Genomic DNA, 23,618 nt, shown 5'->3' with positions numbered 1-23,618 from the left:
TTTATAGTTATCCCTGCTCTTCCTCTGGAAAGATGGAATTGAGGACATTGACTGGCATTTCTCCCTCTTCTTTTATGTTGAGATTGACTGTTGTGCTCACATAGGCCGAACACTATGTGTGTCTCAGAGAGACTGTGATTCATAATATGATAAATGACCTATTCTGTGTCTTCTTTATTCTTCCACCCTGCTGTCCTCTTTCTCTCTGCTCACCATCATTACACCATCTCCATTTGGTCTTTCCTCAACTCTCAGTGCAGTGCTCACCTCTGAAAGAAAACCTTCCCCTTTTCTCATCTCTTCTTCCTCTTATTTTCTCTTCCTTTACCCACTCTACTTCTCATTTTGCACCTCTTCTTTGTGTTGTTCTTCTACCTCTTCTTTTTCTTCCTTATTGTTTGTTTGCTGTGAATTTTCATATTTGACCCCTTTTATAGATAGCAGAGTCGTGATAGTTGTGTGAAACATTCAGTTAATTGCGTTTTCTTTGCTGTGTGTGCATTATTAACATAGGCGACATTAACATGAAGGCATTTGACAACCTGACATGCGCATTTGAGAATATGACTTTAATATAGTTGTCTGTGTTAACTGTTTTGAAAGAATGAGTTTTGGATCAGAGAAATTTGTATGTAGTGTTTCGAGAAAATGAGGACAATCGAGAAAAATGCACAACCTGTTTAGGACAATTACAAAGTGTTCAGATTGCTGTGTTAATTGTATTGAGAGCAGTGACCTGAGTTTAGAGAAATTGAGAAAAACTGTAGGCCTAAGTCATTATTCTGTTTGGAACTCCCTTACAGCATCGACGTGCCCTCTGCGGGCATCATTTTAAGCCGTTTGGAACGCTTGGTGCCACGAGGCGGCGCTCTCATCATTTCGATACTTTTCTTGCGACAATACGTTTCTCTTTACGGCAGTTGCCAATTTCCACATGGTCACTCGTGTAGTTGGCCTGTCTGAGTTATTACCTTTAAAGTGAAGTCCAAGCACATTAAATACACTCACAAATGGGAAAGGCAAAGAACACCAAATTCAAACGACCGCAGTTTTCACCCGATGGTGTCGCGGCAACTCCTGTTAAACATGTTGTTGAAGATTTAGAAGATGATGAGGATTCTCCTGCCGCGGAATTTCTCGACAAAGTAAGTTACTATGAGCTTAACAGTTTCGCTGACCTGATTATACTTAACAGTTTTGTATGCAAATCTGAAATAAAGAGACCGCAGTGGCGCAACAGATAAATATGGCTCATGATGACTTGTCAGCTCTAGTGTGGTGAATAGATTAAGCGAGTCAGCAATCCTTCTTTACAGTCAAATTGAGCTTTTGACCCACAGACTGATGCAGTTGTCAAACATCTTAATTTCTGAAGCCGAAAATCTTTTATTTCATAACATACACGGAGGATTGTAACTATCTTTTTCTGTTTTATATGTGTTTAGTTGCAGAGTCCTTCAGCAGACCTGCGCGAGTATGCATGTGCCAGTATATCTCGTGTTGTACAGCAGAGTCAGACGATCCCAGGATTTCTTCAAAGAGATGCTGTTAGGAAGCTCGGACCCTTACTGCTGGATCACAGCCTGGCAGTCAGAGAGACAGCTGCTGGAGCACTCAGGTACTTCCAACACACGCACGCGCCGGTAGCACAACGTGGCATCCCGCTAGCCGACTTGAATCTGCTCAATTAGTTTGAAATGTTTTTGCTGTAAACTCGCTCTCCTTTGACTGATTAAGACACTGATGAAGAATGGATGAGAGTTGACTTACTAAACAACTGTCTATGGATGTAATTCTTGGATTAACGCTTAAAACGGTGCACTCCGTTTGATTTTGGCCATTATTTTGCCATCTTTAGTCAAATTTCAGAGAGCTTATGAATGTATCTTGTCGTAAGGGAAATTCGGCAGTCTTTGATCGTGTAGTGTGACATGTTCTCTGACTGCCGATGAAATGCTTTTGCGATAAATCCTTGCCACTGACAAAGTTCTGTAAATGTCAAAAATGTTGCGTCTCTAGGGCAAACACACTTGTCTTTGAACATGCAACATTTTTTCGGACAATGCAACATAACAGGATATGATGTCACGCCGGAGGGTTTCTGGTTTTAGCAAATAACATTTCCCAAATAATATCTTATTCAAAATGTTAGAAAATACCATCTACTCCATTTCCAGCAACAATAAAATCACACAGCTTTGAAATTATGCATCCTTTGGATTGAATCAAGAGGTTAGTGTGTGATGTTTTGATCTTCTATTGATCTTCTCCTCTCATCATCCATATTCACAGTTCAGAGTTCACCAAGCTTGAGCTTTTGTAAGCAGTGTCATATCGCATGAGCTTGCATTCCCAGTCTCCCGCGTTTGAATGGGGTGCAAAGTGTTGTGTCCACACCTTCAGTTGTGCATTGTGACTGCTTCTATGATGGCTGGATGAGAGTCAATACACAGTCAGCACTACAAATCGCAACAATTGTGAAAATAGTCATGGAAACAATGTTTGACATAATGTCGCTAAGTGTGCCGTGGCTTTTACACAAGATCTCGCTGGGATCATAACATAGAGTCTGACAAGAAACAATCATAAATGACTGTAAAATCGTACTTTGTGTGCCTGGCACCCAACTTAACATGCACTTGAACTTGACCTGAGGAACATCTCTCATTTCACCACATATACACTACAACTTAAGAGAAATTTGTAGACATTGTAGGACTAAACTACACTTATCTCTCACATGCGCACAGCTACCAATGCTGTGAGATGCACATGTGACCGGTCTGATGAAGAGGCGAATGGAGGTGTGAACTAAAGTATCTTGTTTGAAAGATTGCTTGAGCATTTATTGCATATAAGGGATAAACTAATATAAATGTAAGATATATATATATATATATATATATATATTACTTTAATTAGTTCCTCTTGCATTGGTTTGAATTAGTTGGTCTTTTTAAAAGCTGGTCTCTTCCATGCAAAATCTGATGATTTTTCTCCATCATAGGAATCTGAGTGCCTGCGGTGGCCCTGAAGTATGTGAAGACATGGTGAGACAGGATGTGCTTACACCTCTCTCTGCTCTCCTGAAGGAGGTATGAATGGGGTTCAGCTCAACAATTAGATAGCATAAGTCATTATTGAATTGACAAAGCAGGGCTCCAGACTCAAAAAATTACTACTAAGCCATTGGCTCCTAAAATGAAACATTTATGAGCCAAAAGGTTGTTTATAGTTGTACAGAATTGCTCTATTTATATGGTTATTCAGAAGCAAGAGAGAAAGCGGAAGTAAAATAACTGTTAACCAAATTATCTATTTTAGTCAAATGTGTTAGTTGTGTGTGCTCTAAAGTGCAGCATTACCATGATGCTAGTATGGGACTGGTTTTGGGACTTGGCAAATTCCTGTCAGTGTGATTGAAATAACATGTTTAAATATTATAATCATTGTGATCTCACAAGTCCATGTTGTGTGTAATTGTGGTGAGCAGTGCTGTTCTGGGTTTGATGTGAACCCTTCACCTGCTACGAGAGGACAGAATCGCACAGTGATGGACGTAGCCAATGAGGCAGTGAATTTACTCTGGAACCTCTGGTAAGACTGAACTCAAACAGACTCTAGGGCCCTGCTTACACCAAGTATTAACATCTGTCACCGGTTATCTAATCACAACTGATCAGCTGATACAGATGGCCATTTACACAAAAAATTTAGAGTTCTGGCAAACTTGCCGCAAATTTCCAACTCATTATTTTCACATGCAAATGAGTTTACAATTCACCGCAAATGTTTGGCAGAATTTTGCAGCACTACAACAGTAGTGGTGAATCTGCATCAAAACCTTTGGCGACAATGAAAAGTTTGCCACAAAGCTCATTTGCATGTGAAAATAATGAGTGGCAAGTTTGCCAGAACTCTATAATTTTGTAATGGTGGTATTAACATATCTCGAATGTGTCTTCTATGACCACTTGTGATCGGATTAGATTATGTTCTGAAACTTTTCTACTATATGCATTCTCACAAATTTGCTGCCATCTTTTTGAGCTAGGTTGAAGTCTTTGTCAAAAAGTCTGAGACTAATATTTTTTTGTTTAGCCATCACATTAAAGACAAAGACATTTTGCAAAACATTTTTAATGTTTTTATTTGTATGTATTTTAAATACAGCGTTGCATATACTAACAATAAATGGGTGTAAGCAGTCAGACTAACAATAGGATGATAAAATTGTAACTGTGTATGAAGTGCATTTTAACCACAGCCATAATATGTTCAGTTAGATGATGTCAGAAACAAATAATTGTACGTGTTTTTGTTGTGTTCTTTTGTGTGAGTAGTGAGAGCAGTAGCACATCAGTGTCAGTGTTTAACAAGGCTGGACTTCTAGATGCTATTTTATGCTGTCTAAAAAGGCACTCTCAGAATATGGAGCTGGCATTGTCAGCAGGTGACAGACTTGCATATATACATATAAACCCCTCATTTATATTGCTTGTTCCTCTCATATACAAACATACACAAACAATTGCATGCACCTTTTCATTTATTGTTTCTTCACTTTCTTATTTTTTAAATTGTGAACTAATTAGTTACAATTGCTGTCACATTTGTGTGTGTTCTGTCTGGGTAGCGTACTGCTTGCACACAGTAACAGAAGAAAACTCAGATCTGGTGCACGATGGGAATTCAGCAGTGTTTGATGTCTTGGACAACATTCTGTCCTCCACACAAACCAGTATGGAATATACTCTACTGCGGACACTGGCAGCAGGTAAAATGCAAAATGCTTAATTTGTCTTTCTATGAGTCCCTACAGCCAGGACTCTAGACTGTGACTAAAATGGTCACAAATGCTACCAAAAATAATTGATTACGGCAATCGTTTAAAATCTAGTTGCCATTGGCAGCAGTCGGGTTGTGTGCGCGGTTTCGTCAGGTATCATCTTGTGAGTTATCGAATACATATTTAGAGCGCGCACCAGTGTGTCTCACGCCCCTTTTCACCCGTTCTGGTGTGGTGATGAGCTTGCTGCAACGTACGCAACAAAAAACCCAGCGCAAGATGGTTGTGAACAAACTCTTGACTCTTTTTGAATCAGATCTTTCATGAATCACCCGAAAAGAACTGAGGGTTTTAAGCTCAGGTTTGCAGTTTGAATCTGATTCACTTTCTCTGCGAATCAGCAGTGAGCTCACAACTGGGAGCGCATACATTTCACGATAAGAATCCCATGTGTATTTCGGGCTTCTTAATAATTAAAAGTCCCGTATTGCGTAGCACTTTTTTTTCTTCTGGTAATTATTTACTGGATTTGAAAAAGCACAATAAACTGCATCTGGGATGTCATTCATTTTGCATTCTTGTTGTCTCTGTTTCTGCGGCCATACGCATAACAGCAAAGAAAGACAAGGCAATATTTTAAACAATATACCACTGCAAAATTATACGTTTCTCTTGATTTACTATTTATAGGTATGTGTTTTTTTTTATTATTAATCTATAAAGTACTGACAACATTTCTCCTAAATTCCAAATACGAACATTGTAATTTATTTGCAGAATATGACAACTGGTCAAAATAACAAAAAAGATTAAGTGTTTGCAGACCTCAAATAATTCAAAGAAAACAAGTTCATATTCATTTTTAAACCACACAATACTAATGTTTTAACTTGGGAATAACCCTGATTTTCAATCACTGCTTTCATCCATCTTTGTATGCTCTCTACCAGTCTTTTCACTGCTGTTGGGTGACTTTATGCCACATTCTATCTTGTTTTTGAACAGCAATCTAAATTGAGCAATTCTGTGATTTTGCCAACTAAAAGCAGTCTTTTGCCTCAATGTTGAAGTAATGTTTTTAGTCTGGAGCCCTGCCTACAACATGCACCTTTGGGAACTTGGGCATATTGTAACGAGGAGTTTCTATGTTGAAATGATTAATAGATGTTTATTTTCTTTAGGCTCTTTATGGAATGTGAAGAACAGTCTGTCTTCAGCGCAGCAGTCTCATACACTCACCGCACTGGTGGCCACTCTTTCAAACAGCCTCAGTTTGGATGCTGGAGAATTGATGCCAGAGCTGTGGCGTGCTGAATCTGCCCGTCTTTCTAAAGGAACTAAATCTGCCACAGAGTCAAATCATACAGATGAACAACCTGCAGGGCATGGGGCTGGAGCGGAGGAGATGGAGGAGGATGTGAGAGATGGGAAGACGAATGAAGAAAAGCCAAATGGACGAATGGGACAAAGAAATAATGATATATCAGATCTGTTGCCTGTAAGTTAAAAGCTGTTATGTCTTGTTTTAAGTGTGAAAAAAAATCAAGCTATTAAAAAGTCAAGTTTTGCAGTAGCATTGCCAATGTTATTAGATTAATAAATCATTCTAAAGGCATGTAAAAATAAGAACAGCATCACAGATGTTTGTGTTCAGTGCACATAAAGACTATACCTTAACTGGACTCTCGATTTTCTCCCCAATTTGGGATGCCCAATTCCCAATGTGCTTTTAAGTCTTTGTGGTGGTGTAGTGACACACCTCAATCCGGGTGGTGGAGGACGAATCTCAGTTGCCTCCACCTCTGAGACAGTCAACCCACACATCTTATCACATGGCTTCTTGAGCGTGTTACCAAGGAGACATAGCATGTGTGGAGACTTCACACCATCCATGCCGGCATCCATGCACAATTCACCATGCGCCCCACCGAGAGCAAACCACATTATAGCGACCATGAGGAGGTTACCCCATGCAACTCTACCCTCCCTAGCAACCGGACCAATTTGGTTCCTTAGGAGACCTGGCTGGAGTCACTCAATATGCCCTGGGATTTGAACTCATGAACTCCAAGTTTCGTAGTCAGTGTCTTTACACTCTGAGCTACCCAGGCCCCCCATTTTCTTTATTGACAGTCCCTAGTATGGATGTATTCCATATACTAGGTCACTAATATTAAATTGGTAAGGCCAAAGTATACTTTGGTTATCCGTGTTGCTCGTCATCCATCAGCAGCCTACACGGATTGTCCATGTGCACCTAGATTTTCTTGACACGCGGACAGTCCTTGTCTGTGCATATCATCGACCTATCGCAATCTGATCTGGAATACAGAAAAATGAAGTATACCCGTGCATATGGAGGTCTGCAATGCCCTCTTAAAGTCTGTCTCCACTTTATTAAACTACAGGATAGCTCTGTCTCGCCCTGTGGGTGAATATGTCACATGACTCAAAGCCAGAGTCAGGCAGTGCATCTCCCTTGCATCAGACTATTTCTACCCAAGTGACAGCCTATCTGTCCCCCAGGACCAGAGGATTTTTACTCTCTCCTAAACACAGAGTGACAGCCCCTGATTACGCATGAGTATGCAGGGCTGCTCTAACCTCTCTGAGCTCCTGCCAGCTATTCCTAATTGACCAGTGGATTGCCTAAAACTGCAGCTGTTTTACCCTCTGAAAGAGTTGATCCAGAGCCTCATATTTGTAGAACTGAGGCAAATGTTTACGGTCCTGTTGCCCTTAATGCTTGGCATGCTTTAAAAGTTTAGTTTACCCAAAATTGAAAATTCTGTCAGCACATACTCACCCTAATGTTGTTCCAAACCTGTTTTACTTCCCTTTTGCTGAAACGTTTTTTTACCGTACAGTGCTGCATTTCCCAAAAGCATCGCAAGCTTAAGGTGATCGTAGAGAGCACTGGCACCAATGGTTTCTACGATCTACTTAGGCTTACAATGCTTTTGGAAATGCACAGCCCATCAATTATGAAAGCAATTACAAATAGGGACCAAAAAGGACACAAAAGCAGTTTTCAAAATGATGCTAAAGTCCTAATGATAACTTTTTATCAGAAACAGGCTATCAAATGAAAATTTGAATGTTCTTATATTCTTTGGCTAAAAAAAACAGACGTAGTGTAACGAATAAAAAAACCAATGCATTCAAGTCTCGATGCATTTTTAAGGTTGAATTTCCTTTTATATTGAAACGGCGCCTAAAAAAATGAATCATTCTGCACAACGGTCAAAGACGTCCATCTAGCATGTGCTTGCATAGAAAAAGACGAATGCATTCGAAGTGAACTGCCTCCTGAGACAGAGGTCTATGGCATTTGTGTCTTTACTATGCCTTGCTCTCTTATCAACGTCTCTCTGCATAAGCATTAGGTACATACTACTTTGTTTAATGAAAAACTTTGTGGTACAGCCGGTATTGTGAAGCTTGAGTCCGTAGTAATACTATGGCACTGTTATTGGCTACTCTACTCGTTTTACTTTTTTACCTAATATTTTAGAATGTGAACTGACTAAATCTATTGACCTTATCGTTTTAACAACCAGATTATTTTCTTTGCAATAAACAATTGCTACAACGAGGTGCTGATTGGTTTATAATGATTTGTTGTGCCATCTTTTGGATGTAGGAGACAGCGTTGATGTAAAACTCGGATGTCTTGTAGATTTTTTTTTTTCCCCCTACCTGAAATAATATCTAAAGATAATTAAAACTTTGGGAATATTTCAGTGAAACCTCCAACTTAGTTTCTAAGCCATGCTGAGAAAACCTGACTGGTTTTGTGAATCTGGTTCTTTAAAAAAAGATCTGAAACTATTTACTCAAAAATTTAGCATCCTGTTTAAAGTTAGGAAGTTCCGGTCCCCGTTCTTTGTAATTACATGGAACACCAACCAGTGCATTCTTCAGATTTACTGCTGTTGTGTTCTACGAAAGAAAGTTTGAAACATCATGAGGGTGGAAATCAGTTGATGTCACCATCTTTAGGTAGCTAAACCGTAATCAGTTAAAACTGTTGCATATTAGTTTAACCATTTCTATATGTGAACAGATGATTATGTGTGTGTGTGTGTGTGTGTGTGTGTGTGTGTGCACGTTTGTGTGGCTTTCAAGAGAGAGAGACTGGAGTTACGGGAGGCTAAAGCACTGCTATCAGCACAGCAGACATCCCTGGAAATCATTGTCAACATGTGCTGCTCTGATGGTGAGTGTGTGTGTGTATACACAGACAAAAAGGAGCTTGAGAGAATACATGAGTATTGTAGTCCCTCTTCATGATTTTATGTGTTAATGTGCCAAATTAGTGGAAAGATTTCTGTCTATGAGGAAAAAAAAAACATGGTAATGTGACAGGTTATTTGAGGGAAATTATTGTACATTCAGTGTGTTTATATCTAGATGCATGTTTGTGTAGAGCCCTCAGATGATGAGTGGGAGGAGATGTCCAGCAGTGATGAGAGTGAGATATGTGCTGATGTGATGTCAGATACCAACTTCTCCCTGTGCTCTCCTCTGTGCCTGTCTGCTGAACTACACACAGTCCTGCTCAACCACAGAATACCTCAACAGGTAACACTCAGATATGCACTTAAAGGGATCATGATATCAAGAATAACATTTTCCTTGATCTTTTGACTTATAAGAGGTCACTGTAGTAACTTAAAACTTCCTCCTCACTACAAAAAGTGCATTTGTGGCAACCAAGCTGCCAAAACAACTCATTCTCCACTTCCTCCATATTGTGATGTCACACTGTGGTAGACATTTGCATCTGACTGTCTCCACAACACATCAATGCCTACTTTACCTTATAATTTCTGTAGTTTGCCCAGTACTGGTGAAATGTGAGATGGCAAAGATAGAGCAGGTCAGTCAAGAGCAGAGAGCCAATCGTAATAGTGGGATTTTACTGTCATGTCATAAAGAATCACCAAAGCATTTCTGGCAAAGGGTGAAAAAAAGAAATGTGTGTGTGTGTGTGTAATATATATATAAATATTCATGATCCACTTGTCCGAATAACAAATTATTTTAATTATTTTTTTTATACCTATTTTAAAATGGTTTTAAAAATATAATTGTATTAATATTATATTAAAAAAATATAATTGTATTAATATTATACTTTTTAATTAATTTCATGAATTTAATGAATCTGAATTGAAAAACTACAAATCAATAAAATGATCACACTTTTATTGAAAGTAACACACCAAAATTGGACAGAACAAATATTATAACAATATTAAATATATTATTTTTATTCAGTTCTTTAACAATCAAATTTAACAGATTACAATTTTTTTACCAATTATCCAATAAATGTAACGTTCTACAAAACTCTAATGATATGCAAAACAGCAGTCATGTAATGAACTTCTAGATCTAGGCTAGCATCTTGCAAATACAAAAAGTTAAAATATGCTACACAGTCATTTTAATGATAACAACAGGCAGAACACAGAACGGCAGAAGGCCTCAATTCTGATTATGAAAATGTATTTATACAAATTTTCTAAACAATGCACCACTATTACATAGTCTGCAAAACATAAAGCAGCATTCTTTTTTGCCTAGTTCTTGCAGATGGCACACCAGGATAAAAATGTGGACTTGCTGAAAAATGATCACAGGCCATATTTTTTATGAAAACACTGACAAAAAGAGAGTGCATATGTGATGAAAGCTTATACAGGTGATCATGTATACAAGTTAATTATCTGTAGTACAAAAAATACCAATTAAAAAAAAGAATAGGAATGCACATTTGAGAATGAAACTACATAGGAGCAGTGGAGCAAGAAACACATGGGCCACTGCATGTTAGTTTAGTTAAAGGAATAGTTCACCCAAAAATGAAAATTCTCTCATTGTTCACTTACCCTGACTCCATCCCAGATGTGTATGACTGTCTTTCTTCAGCAGATCACAAATTAAGATTTTAAGAAAAAAATGGAGCTCTGTCAGGTCCTTAAAATGGAAGTACACAGGTGCCAGCAATTTGATGGTCACACACCACTATGACATACAAGCTCCAGTGAGCAGCACGACAAAAAAACAGCGCCGGTTTGATCTTGAATATTTTTCTCTAGCACTGAAACGCACTTCACTGATGCCCTGTCCCGGGCCGCATCCTCTTTTCCCCACATGTGAGTAAACATGAGGTGCGTGTTTCCAGAGCGCCTTTAGACCATAAAGTTTTTCTTTCTAAATGTAGTTTTATTAATCAGCATGTTACAAGCCTTTAATAATAAACGAATGTATTTCGGTTTTAATTTTGTGAAATTATTCAGATTTCATCATCTCTGACAAGGATGAAAGACAAAACAATTACTAGTTTGTAGCCTAGTCTTTCTCACTTGAATGAAAATAGAAAAATGGTCCATTCAGACTTTTACATTTTCAAAAGTTTCTCTCTGGAGATACCCCTGAACCCCCCTATACAGTATCATTCCTCAGTCACAAGGGCTTCTATGCCCCCATACTTGGATATCTTTATGTAAAGAAATATGAAAATAATTTGAATGTAAAAATGAACAGATCGTCTTATAACATTCATATCCAACTGCTCTCAATTGGTAATCTCTATAAAATATTGTAATATTTTCATAGAAGATCCCTCAGACACCACTGCATTGGCTGTGTTTGGGCCCCCAATGCTGTTCTGTAAAGACTATTTAGACTTTTTAGGATTTTGTTTTCTTTTTTTGGAAATTAAAAAAATTTGCAATGTGCAAATGTGATTCAATATCGTGATGAATATTGATATCGAATGCTATGAAAAAGAATATTGTGATAATATTTTTTGCCATATCACCCAGCCCTAAAGTCAGATGACTACTTGAATGTACTGAATGAACAGGTTATCTCATCAATGACAGCATTCCCCAGATGGCACGGGCATATTCCAGGACGACAATGTCTAGATTAATTGGGCTCAAATTGTTAAAGAGCTGTTCATGGCACATGAGGAATCATTTTCACACATGAATTGGCCACCACAGAGTCTTGATCTTAACCCCACTGAAAGTCTTTGGGATATGCTGTAGAAGACTTTACGGAGTGGTTCGACTCTCCCGTCATCAATACAAGCTCTCGGCCAAAACTTGATGGAAAAGATCTCTGAAAAAAATGCAACTCTGGATGAAAATAAATGTTGTGACATTGCATAAGTTTGATGAAACAATGCCATGACGAATATGCCCCATAATCAATGCTAAAGACGGTCCAACGAAATATTACAGTATGCAACTTTTTTTTTTTTTTGCGCCAGGCATAGTAATTTACCTGTATTATACAGTGGATCATATTACAGTATCCTTGTTCTCATTGTCAATTTTGTTTTTTCATCAGGTCTTAAAGATGGCTGAGTTCCCAAGCCCCACTGCCCTCGAGCTCTGCAGCAAGGATCCTTCTTGGAAATGTCTCTTGAAAAAGTGATAAATCTACACTTTTATTAAGCCATGCATATATGTGCATTTATTACCCATGTCTGAAAAAAACACATGTATTCGAACAGTTGTTGTTGTGCAGTACTAACCAACAAAAAACAAAATCTTATACTCTGTTTCTTCCAGATTCCACCAGGTGCAGTGTCGGGCACTGACATGTCTCCATAATATCCTTGCTTCTATGGATACAGAGTCTCTTGGTGGTTCTTCAGGGCTACAGGCTGTGGCTCAGCACCTCTCCTCACTGGTCTTTAGCTCAGCAGGTAGGCAACAGTGTTGATTTACTATATAATACAAAATCTGTCACACTTTATGCTTCTAAATGCACCGTTACAGTAATGTGAGGCTACAGTAGATTCACAATACAGCACAACTATCCTCAGGGCAGAGTTTGATGCAGTTTTGTGCTTTTCATTATTCTGGTTGTTCTTTCAGACTTTGCTTAAATCCTGTGGGATCCCTTTAGGCACTGTAATATGTTTTGTATTTGTAAATTCATTTTTAGAAGTATTTAAGGATGAGGAGTTCCTGGAGGCTTTGACCAGCGCTCTACGCTCTCTGCTAAAAATCATGGCTTCCAAAAGCATCCCTCAGGTAAAAAGCACCTTAACTTTATATTTTTATCCTATAGTGGAAAAAGCTTTACTTTGTATTTATTAACTTTGTGTGTAATCCTGCAGTGTATGACTCCACACGAGCTGATGAGTTTTTGTGAAGCAGCCACCAGATGTGAGCTGGTCAGTGTGAGGGTTAATGCTCTGGCAATTCTCGGCATCACAGGGAGCTCTCTTGCCAAAGAGAAAGACACTACAGACAATTTACAGGTAATAATAATAATGTTAGTACTATTAGAAAATATTAACAGTTTTATATATTCTATATTTTTATCTATAAATATAATAAGGGAAGTGCCCTTATGTGCACAAACATTATATTCACAATTTATCAAGTAACACTGGTCTATTTTTAGATTAAAGACAATGAATATAATTAAAGATTTTTCATTGTTGGTTTTTTTTTTTAGATTTTAAATGTTACATAAAATATATATATATATATCAAATGAAATCATTTTAAAAAGTATGCAGACTCAAGTGTTGGAATTACTTTAGAAATTAGATAAAATACAAATTTTAAAGGTTTCTTGATAGTTTCCCTGAGGTCCACTTTAAATGTAAAAGTATTTTTTTGCAACAATACAGTCATAATATATTTTATATAATAATTTTTCACCCTGTCTCTGGCACCCTGTCTGAAATGCTCTGTTTTAAGTTCTCTGGCCCTTTAAGATGTCAATGTAAACGCCCACAAACACAATCCAAAGAAATTGACACCATGAACAATCTCCACTAGACCACAACATTTATAAAACTTAATTTCAGGATTAACATATCATCCAATAAAATTCATCTGAATATATTAACTTCACTCAAGTAGCACCATAAACTATCAAACATATTCATTAGTTTTTCGGTGCAATAGTGTTTAAACTTCCTCATTTTTCAATAACAGTTCCTTTGCAAAACTTGAATAATACTGTGACTGTTTCACAAGCAATCCACATTTATATGAGCCGACAACACATACAGTCCACTCTGAAATGTTCTGAATACTCAAACGTAAATTAATCCATGGTAATGTTGGGTGCTTCAATAGGCCAAAGCAGAGACGTTGGTCTTCCATCGGTGTGGTGTGATCTCACATCTTCCATGTTCGTTTTCACACAGAACTGCATGACTCTCTTCCAGTCAGTGGCAGCAGCAGAATGAGACGTGTTTTTAAAAGTTGTGCTTGTACCACTCTTAAAACGCTTAAAGAGGCAGGGTGGGGCCGGGCCGTGATACTGCACACCCGGCCCCTAATTAGGCTGATCAAGTCCGAGAGGGATAAAGGTGACCGGAGGTGGCAGTTCGAGAGAGAGAGAGAGAGAGAGAGAGCGAGCTACAGGCAGCTGCCCTGTATGTGTTTGTCATTTTGTTTAAGTTAAACATTAAATATTATTTATATTGTTAAGCCGGTTCTCGCCACCTCCATTCCATTGAACTCTGTTATGGGGCTTTTCCACTGTGGATAGGTCCTGGTACCTGATACTTTTTTTAGTACCACCTCGGTCGAGGTTCCAATTGACCCAAGCCGATACTAAATGTGATGTAAAAATCCTGCAGATCACTGATTGGTCAGGGTGAATCATCACTACCAGCATTACTGGATTTCCAACAAGCGACATCAACCCGCTAGTTTTAAAGTTAGTAACCGCGATAACAGAATCATTTGTTCACACGACTTTGAATTGTGAAAAAAGAAATGGCTGTGCGCAAAACCACGCCGTGGTCAATAAACGAGGTGCAGACGGTGCATTCGTTAGCGATGAGCAAAACGAAAAACTCTCTCGAAGTGTATCAGCTTTTGGCCGCACACTGCTACCACCGGACCTACCAACAGTGTAGGGAAAGTAAAAAAAACAAAACTTAAAATTGACTACAGAACCATCAAGGAAAAGTGGAAGTGGTTCGACCACATGGACGCGATCTAAACCAGCGAGTAATGGGAGGGAGAGTGACCTGGACTGACGTTGATTCACAATGGAGGATGGTACGTTTTGTTTACGTTAGCTCTGTACTCTGCTTGAAAGCTTCTTTTTATTTAGTTGACCAGCTACTGAAAGCTTGCTTCTAAAACAACCAGGCCAATTTAACTGTTACACTTGTGTAAAATCACCATGCAACAACTGCTCTATGCATCACAATGAGCTCATAGCTAACAGCTAGCGGTCGTGTTATTGTTTTGGTCAGTTTATGTCGTGTTTAAGATGATGTCATGACAGTAGAGGCAGCGCAACTATGACGATCAGCCTATAATCACACCCACGTTGAGGTTGCACTAAACTGCAATTGAAATGCAAGCTCAGAAATGTAAAGCGAGTCGAACAGTAATGTGCTGTAGAAAAGTACCATTACACTGGTGCCGAAACCCGGGAAGGAGGAGGTGAGAACCGGCTTAACAATATAAATATTTAATGTTTAACAAAAAGACAAACACATGCAGGGCAAGCTGCCTGTAGTTCTCTCTCTCTCTCGAACTGCCGCCTCTGGTTGCCCTCTCGTGCTTGATCAGCCTGATTAGGGGCCAGGTGTGCCGCATCACAGCCCCGCCTCCACCCTGCCACACAGTCATATGGAGATGTATTTGGTCCTTGTGACATCACAAGTTCCACAAATTCCAAACTCCTCTTTTGCAGCTTGATTTTTCAGTTCAGAAGTATGTTTTTATAGTACTATTAACTTGTATGTCAAAAGATCAAAGACAATTTGATTCCTCATGTCATGATTCCTTTAAAAGTATTCAGACCCAAAAGTCAAATTTGACTAAATTGCACATACTGATCCACATTTGAGGAGGATATATTTTGATCTACAAATATTTAATTTGCACATCAATTCAAGTGCAAAATATTTTTCATTTAAAGAAGTCTATCTATCATTGAGCACTTTTACATGCATGTTCTCACATGATTATGCTTAAGTCAACAGTGTGTGTTGTCATGCAAATTGCATTCCTTTATGTGTAAGGTCATATACTGCTAAATAATAAACCGGTGGACACAGGTAAATTTTTGCCCATTACTCCTGATTATGAATTGTATCCAAACACCTTTACCGGTATTCTTAATGGCTTATCCAGTGTGTGCAAATGTGTGCATGTCTTTAAACGGTTTAACAACAAAAGTGGAGAAAAACATGATTTCAAGTTTTATGTAAATGCATTTTTTGTGCTTTTTTTTTTTAGCATATAACGTTTACATATCGTCACCTTCCTAAAATAATCATGATATTTGGTTCAGTTTTTTGTGTTTTCTGAAAAACCTGAAAAATGACTTCGGACATTATTTTAGGAAGGTGACGATATGTCAAACTATCTTCATGTCTTAGATCAAGTTGATCGCTGAGCAACTATCTGTATATTTCTTCATTTGGTAAATGTACAGCTTACTTTGAACCTTGTTTTGCAGCTGATTGGAAATGCATTACTGAATATCGCAATGAAGGACTCAAACCTGGTGGTGTATGGGGAGGCGCTGGACGCCATCTTTGACGTGTTTGCTGATGGGGATGAGGCAGAGAAAGCTGGAAATAATATTAACTTACTCTCATCTCTCAAAGCCCTTCAGCCAGGATTCAGGGCCAAGGTATCAGCGGAAAGCAACTGAAGAATATTTCCACAAACATGCATATACACTCACCTAAAGGATTATTAGGAACACCTGTTCAATTTCTCATTAATGCAATTATCTAATCAACCAATCACATGGCAGTCGCTTCAATGCATTTAGGGGTGTGGTCCTGGTCAATACAATCTCCTGAACTCCAAACTGAATGTCAGAATGGGAAAGAAATGTGATTTAAGCAATTTTGAGCATGGCATGGTTGTTGGTGCCAGACGGGCCGGTCTGAGTATTTCACAATCTGCTCAGTTACTGGGATTTTCACGCACAACCATTTCTAGGGTTTACAAAGAATGGTGTGAAAAGGGAAAAACATCCAGTATGCGGCAGTCCTGTGGGCGAAAATGCCTTGTTGATGCTAGAGGTCAGAGGAGAATGGGCCGACTGATTCAAGCTGATAGAAGAGCAACTTTGCCTGAAATAACCACTCGTTACAACCGAGGTATGCAGCAAAGCATTTGTGAAGCCACAACACACACAACCTTGAGGCGGATGGGCTACAACAACAGAAGACCCCACTGGGTACCACTCGTCTCCACTACAAATAGGAAAAAGAGGCTACAATTTGCAAGAGCTCACCAAAATTGAGCTTGATTTCTGTTGAGACATTCAGATGGTAGAGTCAGAATTTGGCGTAAACAGAATGAGAACATGGATCCATCATGCCTTGTTACCACTGTGCAGGCTGGTGGTGGTGGTGTAATGGTGTGGGGGATGTTTTCTTGGCACACTTTAGGCCCCCTAGTGCCAATTGGGCATCGTTTAAATGCCACGGCCTACCTGAGCATTGTTCAGGGCTGAGCACACCATGTCCATCCCTTTATGGCCACCATGTACCCATCCTCTGATGGCTACTTCCAGCAGGATAATGCACCATGTCACAAAGCTCGAATCATTTCAAATTGGTTTCTTGAACATGACAATGAGTTCACTGTACTAAAATGGCCCCCACAGTCACCAGATCTCAACCCAATAGAGCATCTTTGGGATGTGGTGGAACGGGAGCTTTGTGCCCTGGATGTGCATCCCACAAATCTCCATCAACTGCAAGATGCTATCCTATCAATATGGGCCAACATTTCTAAAGAATGCTTTCAGCACCTTGTTGAATCATGCCACGTAGAATTAAGGCAGTTCTGAAGGCGAAAGGGGATCAAACACAGTATTAGTATGGTGTTCCTAATAATCCTTTAGGTGAGTGTACATACATGCATCACATTCAAACACCCTAGCAGTAATACTTACTAGAAACACACTTAATACCCAATCTCACACCTCCAAATACATGTTCAGTCTTGAGCTCAAGGTTCAAGGGCAACCTTTATCTCTATTCTCTGAGCTTGTTGCATAAGCATAGTTTCAGCCTCACATAGAATATCCACTGAAAGGAAACTCAAATTATACTGAACAAATCTGTCTTGGTCATCTGGATGTTTGTAAAATGTCCCCTTTAAAAAGCTTTAAGTATTTTTCAGCTGCTCTTAGCAATTGACAGCACAACCATTGCAAGATCTCCATTCTAGTTTGTTCCTAGGCCTTTAGATGGCAGGCTTTTCACAGTTTGACCTTTTGTTCTCTCACAGCTGCGAAAAGAAGGGAGAGGAAAATACAGCCCTGATCAGCTTTGTGTTCTGGACAACATAAGGATCAACCTGAAGAGGTTCATCAGCTACCTTGAGAACCTGCAGAGAAAATGACAATTCGGAGAGCTTTAGTACAAATTCCCAGTAAATGGCTCTCCTCATTTTAATTTTTGCTCTTTCTGTGTTTTTCCCTGGTTGTAATTTTTGGTTTTATTGATGTGTGTGAGTGTTAATATGAGAAAATTAAGAGGAGAAATTAAGTTTAATGTGAGATTATTTTGCCATTTAATGTTTCTATAACAAAACATATCAGTGCTTTAATTAAAGCATACATTTTTATAAAGGTCTGCTGTTAAGTTGAGTTTTATGATGGATCAGTTGTGCATATTTAACCCAAATTTGTCCTAAATGTTGCCCTCTGGAAAATGATGACAGACCAGTGCTCAAGGGTTTCTTTTAATACTATGTTGTATACGTTCTCTTCCCATCCATCATAATGTAGGAGAACAACAAGCCTCTTTGTGTGGCATTAAATGGCCAGCAACAACACTAGATTATCAGATGTTCACATGAGTGGCATGAGATGCTCTATAAACCTGTCTGAGGTGAAATAATTATTGCTATTTAGATGTTTAGGTTATTTTAAACTTTTCATGATGCATCTTATTAGCTTGTTTGGTTAGTTAGTTCTGCATGATTAAACTCAGAATTGTGCATTTATTAGTGAAGAAATAAATATATATACTTAAGACGTCATTAGGTTTATGTGCCTCAAATGAAACACCGGTCAGACAGGAATTCTTTTACAGTGAATTTCAGGATTCATGTGGTATTGATTGCTGTGGTTTCCTATAATTTTTTGAGGTTCCAGACTGACTAAAATACTACTAGTTTCTGACAGACCCTTTCTTTGACCATTGGTACAAGAAAAATTAAAAAATATGACCATAAACTTCATGCAGGATATGGCTTCTTTTACAAAGTCTGGGGCAAAGTAAAATTTGAGTGCCCAATACGTCACACAAATAATTCTGAACCTTTAACCAGAAATCTGGTAAAACAAAATTGGGGTCCAATCAAATCTATGTAAAATCTTAAATTGCATGAAGTGCACCCTTGTATCTCTAGATGCAGATTTCATGTTTTTTAGAATCCTAGCCCACACTCCCTCCTCCAATGCCAAGTTCAAATCTTTCTCCCATAATCTCTTGATAGAAGTTGATGCTCCATCACCCAGACTCGGAATTATCTGGGAGTAATACACTGATGCCTCAAGACATTTTCCAAAAGCATTAATGACCATTCCCAGAATATCTGCCTCTTTAGGGGGGTGTGTGCTACTTCCAAAAACAGTACAGAGCATGTGGCGCAGCTGTAAATACCTAAAGAATTGAGACCTGGGGATCCCAAAATGATGACCCAAATTCTTTAAAGATCTCAACACTCCACTCTCATACAGGTCACCAAGTATATTAAGCCCCCTCACAATCCACTCTGACCAGCAGAAAGGGGACTTATTAATACATAATTTTGGGTTCTGCCATATGCTCGAGACAATATTTAAAGATGTCCGAATTAAACACACTGGACACTTTTGTCCATACCGAGTGTAAATGCGAAATAGCGGGGTGTGACTTAAGTTCTCTGGTTAGTTTGATAGAAAGTCTTTGCAATGGGGCAAGAACTTCCTGTTCAAAACGAAATCAGGGAGGGGCCCAATGAGTTAAATATCTGAGACCGAATGCATAATAATAAAACAAAATCTTGAGTATGCCTATACCACCTTTGTCAACCGGCCTATGTAACTTAATGAAATGTAATCTGGGATGTTTACCTTTCCAAATAAAGGACTTCGCTATGATATCAAATTGCTTGATTGGGCCACAACTACAGGGAGAAATTTTAACAGGTAGTTCAATTTTGGAATACAATTCATAATATTTTAACTTAATAACATTAACCTTCCCAATCATAGATAAATGTAATGAAGCCCACCTACTCGCATCACTTGAAAACCTTTTTATTAAAGGGTCTAAATGAACTAAATCACACAAATTAGCTGGGAATAAAATGCCCAAATACTTAATTCCATAATTTGGGCCATGTTTGGGCCACTGGAAGGTGCCTGGCTTGAAGGCCGTTACTGGGCAGTACGCTGTCTGAGCCAAAGATTAGGATTGAATTTACATGTGAGATTTACAGTGAGGGAAAACAATACACCTCTTTGAATGAAATATGGGAGGCTGCAGTTACTGATTCAGCTAAAATTGGTTGAAAACACATTACGAAACAAAGATTCTACGGATGGGAGATTCATAAAAGTTATTGAAAAGTGGCTGTACTGCCCACAGAAAATTTTGAAAGTGTTTTTCATTTTCTTAATTAAATATATTAGATTGCATTTATATCATATTTTAAAAGATATTTATTTGTTTAATTTGCCAAATTGCATCGGCTTGCTAGTGACCCACCGCCCCACCAGGAAAAGTCCAGACTCTCTCGATGACCAGTCCGACCCTCCGTGACCCATAGTAATCATACTGTATCATAAGTGCATTACAAAATAATCCTTTTACAACCATAGGTGAATTATGGACCGGGCCCAGGGGGCCTGTGGCCCTTTACTACCAGGCCCCCCGCAGATAATATAAAGTGGGTCCTTTTTATGAAAGGTGCTGTCGAACAAAAACAGTTTATTAAACTGCATTTTGCCCTAAATTAAACTTTGCTAAAGCCCAAAATATACTTCGGTTTTGATGCAAATGCTTAGTGGCTACGTACAGTCCAACGCTAGCCTTTCAAAGTATGTGTCATTTGACTGTGCGCATACACAGGTGGTTTGCACATGCACGCAACAACTATAAGATACTGGACTATGACTCTTCAGGAATTCAGACCCATAAGATGTCTTTATATTCCTTCAGACACAAGTTATATAAATGCAGGTTTCTCCAGACTTCCTCACACACGTGCGCTTGACGTGCACATGCACTGGTGTTGTTTCTACATTTGTCTCCTGTTTAGTGGCAATTACATTATGTTGTATATAATGTTGGCTAAACAAAGTCTTGTGTGAAAGTAGAATGTTTGAAATTTTTACAGGTCTTACAGTCAGAAAGATAGATAGATGAGAGGAAATCTTAAAGCAGATTTAAGGGCTTGTGTGTGCTTTTTGACAGTTTAAGTTTGAAATCACAAACATTCTTAAACTCTTTGCTCATTTGAACATTCCATCACTGTAATGTAGACTAGGGCCACTTTGCAAGGAATACATATGTCTACACAGGGCAATAGATAATAAAATAAAAATAAAGTTGCTAGATGGGAGAATAATAATGGTAGCCAAGCAGTAGAGTAACTTTAAACAAAATGTCCAATAAAATGACAGCTATTTTTGAGCCACAAACATTTCAGCCCTCAGAAGTTCTTGCAGAGAGGGTAAATGTCTTTAAAGGGAATTTAGAGTATATGGATGATCAATTCTGTTAAGAATTCACCCCATGAATCTGATGAGTTAAAAAGTTATAACAGTGTGAGCCAGTACTGCCTAAGTTTGGTAGATGTAGCTTGAAAAAGTGAAAGGAGTTAATATTATAAAAGTCTCTCTAGCAAGTCAATGTACTGGCTGACATCTTTGGAACGCTCTTGGGAGTCTATTTCCAGCCATGAAAGTGCAGCTCCTATCTACTTGAATGGGGAAACACAGAAAAAAATGGTTAGTCAAAATTAGGATCAAAGAACATTTTTTCAAATAAACAGTAAAATCTAACAACACTGGAATAATAAATTGTGCTTTACCTCAGATTACTCTAAAAACAACTACATTTTTACGGCTTGTACATCTAGTAGGCTACATGTGCATTCTCAAATTGATTGACAGGTGATGTCTGTGTCTAAAAGGTGTTTGGCTCTTTTACCCTTAAGGCAGAACTGTCCTTAAACTTTTGTTGGGCGTTCCAATTTCTCCCGTTCAAGTGGCCCATCTCTGCTACATAGTCTCTTGTATTATGCAGTTGGTTGGACTATGTAAATGAGCCACCATCAAATAGCCAATAAATTAGCCTGTACATTTTAAAGAATTTGATTGGTATTTTTATTTTTACAAATATAACAGTATAATCTTAGTAGTTATGGCAGTTATTTTCAAATTAGGGACATTTATAATCAAGATTTTCTAATGTGAACATCAAAATTGCAACCCTCTACTGACACATTAGATATCATTTTAATCACAATTTAGGTTTTAAAAACTATGAAAATTCTACATTCTACCAATTACTATGATGAAATTGCATGTACCTGTATATTATGATACGAGATTTCACCGTTTGAAATTACATGTCAGCTACACATTTTTGCCTAAAATATTCACAAGATTGCAACTTAAAATACAATTTCACATCTAACATTTCAGTGCTTGTACTATGAAAAAAGTGCAGTGAGTCTTGTCCGAATGTAACCGCCAAATACTATTACTAGGTTAATATTAGGTTTACGTTGCAGGGCTTCACACAGGTTTACCAAACTTGCGTAGATGCTGTAGGAGCATATTTTTTAAAATTCTTCAATATTTAAAGTGTCTGATAAAGTTGAAATATTTCAGAATGCAAGACAGTATAAAAGGGTATTAAAAGGGACATTATGCAATGAAAATGGGTTGTGTGGATCTACTCTTTGAACACTTGTTACATGTTAGAACACTCATTCACCTAACTGTCCCAAACCGAGAAAGAAAATGGGGGGGCTGAAGCCCTTGGAAGTAGTAATCCTCCCCTGTTTACAACACAACAGTTAAATCTCATTAGAATACAGCCTCCTTTCACACTGTACGTCTGTAACATGACACGGGTAAGGCTTATATTGCATGTGTTCAAATTACTAGGCTTGTTTGAGATGAGCAAAATCTGCGCAGAACCGATCACCGGTGATCAGCGCGTAATGCATGCCGGTTAGAAATGTGTCCGAGAGCAGTCCGCCTTGCTCTGATGTCATGCTGACGTATGTCAAAAAACACTCGCGAGCGCAAGGCGCACGTGTCGGATTCTGCAGTCGCGCGCAGTTGCTCTCCACCGACTGCGCTGATCAAAAGCATGATGGGAAACGACTTGCTGACGACACAACTTAATGCTCATTGGCTGCGATTGTCAGCTGATATTTTTTTCCCTTAATTCTAAGAAGTTCATTACCTATAGCCTAATACTATTTACTTTTTCTATAGTACTTTATTAGTAATTAGTACATGTGCTTTATTTATCCTTTTATTTTTATTTTCTTGGTTTTAAGTCCTGTTTGTTGTAATTTTCTCTTTATTGTATTGTATGCTTGTGTTAATTTTGTACATTGACATTTTTGTACCACATTATTCCATTAAATAAATTAGTCAATCCATCAATACATGCATACATACATCTAATGTGACGGTTTTACAATTAGGCCTCATGTTTGTGTGTTTTTATCTGATATCTTTATCTGGGTATGTCTTATTCCTGGAGTGCAGTAAACCCACACATGCATGCTAATTTCTTAATTTAGAATGTGTTTTTGTTTCATATTATTTT

At 38.3% G+C, this 23,618-nt stretch overlaps 1 protein-coding gene across 1 annotated transcript; it reads left to right on the top strand.

Moving 5' to 3' along the window:
- Positions 1-931: 931 nt before the first annotated feature.
- heatr3 (HEAT repeat containing 3) lies at positions 932-18,404 on the top strand. The gene is made up of 15 exons (XM_052090915.1): positions 932-1,145; positions 1,446-1,618; positions 3,008-3,095; positions 3,494-3,597; positions 4,344-4,453; positions 4,637-4,777; positions 5,971-6,287; positions 8,918-9,008; positions 9,219-9,373; positions 12,158-12,240; positions 12,382-12,518; positions 12,761-12,849; positions 12,936-13,079; positions 16,265-16,441; positions 18,061-18,404. The coding sequence occupies exons 1-15, from the start codon at positions 1,011-1,013 to the stop codon at positions 18,172-18,174; spliced, it is 2,058 nt and encodes a 685-aa protein (XP_051946875.1). The 5' UTR covers positions 932-1,010; the 3' UTR covers positions 18,175-18,404.
- The last annotated feature ends 5,214 nt before the right edge of the window (positions 18,405-23,618 follow it).

Source organism: Xyrauchen texanus, chromosome 2 (assembly GCF_025860055.1).
Source record: "Xyrauchen texanus isolate HMW12.3.18 chromosome 2, RBS_HiC_50CHRs, whole genome shotgun sequence".
NCBI lineage: Eukaryota > Metazoa > Chordata > Actinopteri > Cypriniformes > Catostomidae > Xyrauchen > Xyrauchen texanus.
Note: the sequence above shows the minus strand (reverse complement) of the source record. Positions and strands in the feature narration are given on the sequence as shown.

Excerpts from the sequence above, each read along its gene's own strand:
- heatr3 (XM_052090915.1), top strand. The coding sequence starts at position 1,011 with ATGGGAAAGGCAAAGAACACCAAATTCAAACGACCGCAGTTTTCACCC. Across the intron at positions 12,241-12,381 it reads TGGAAATGTCTCTTGAAAAA|ATTCCACCAGGTGCAGTGTC; the intron begins GTGATAAATCTA and ends TGTTTCTTCCAG. Across the intron at positions 12,850-12,935 it reads CTTCCAAAAGCATCCCTCAG|TGTATGACTCCACACGAGCT; the intron begins GTAAAAAGCACC and ends GTAATCCTGCAG.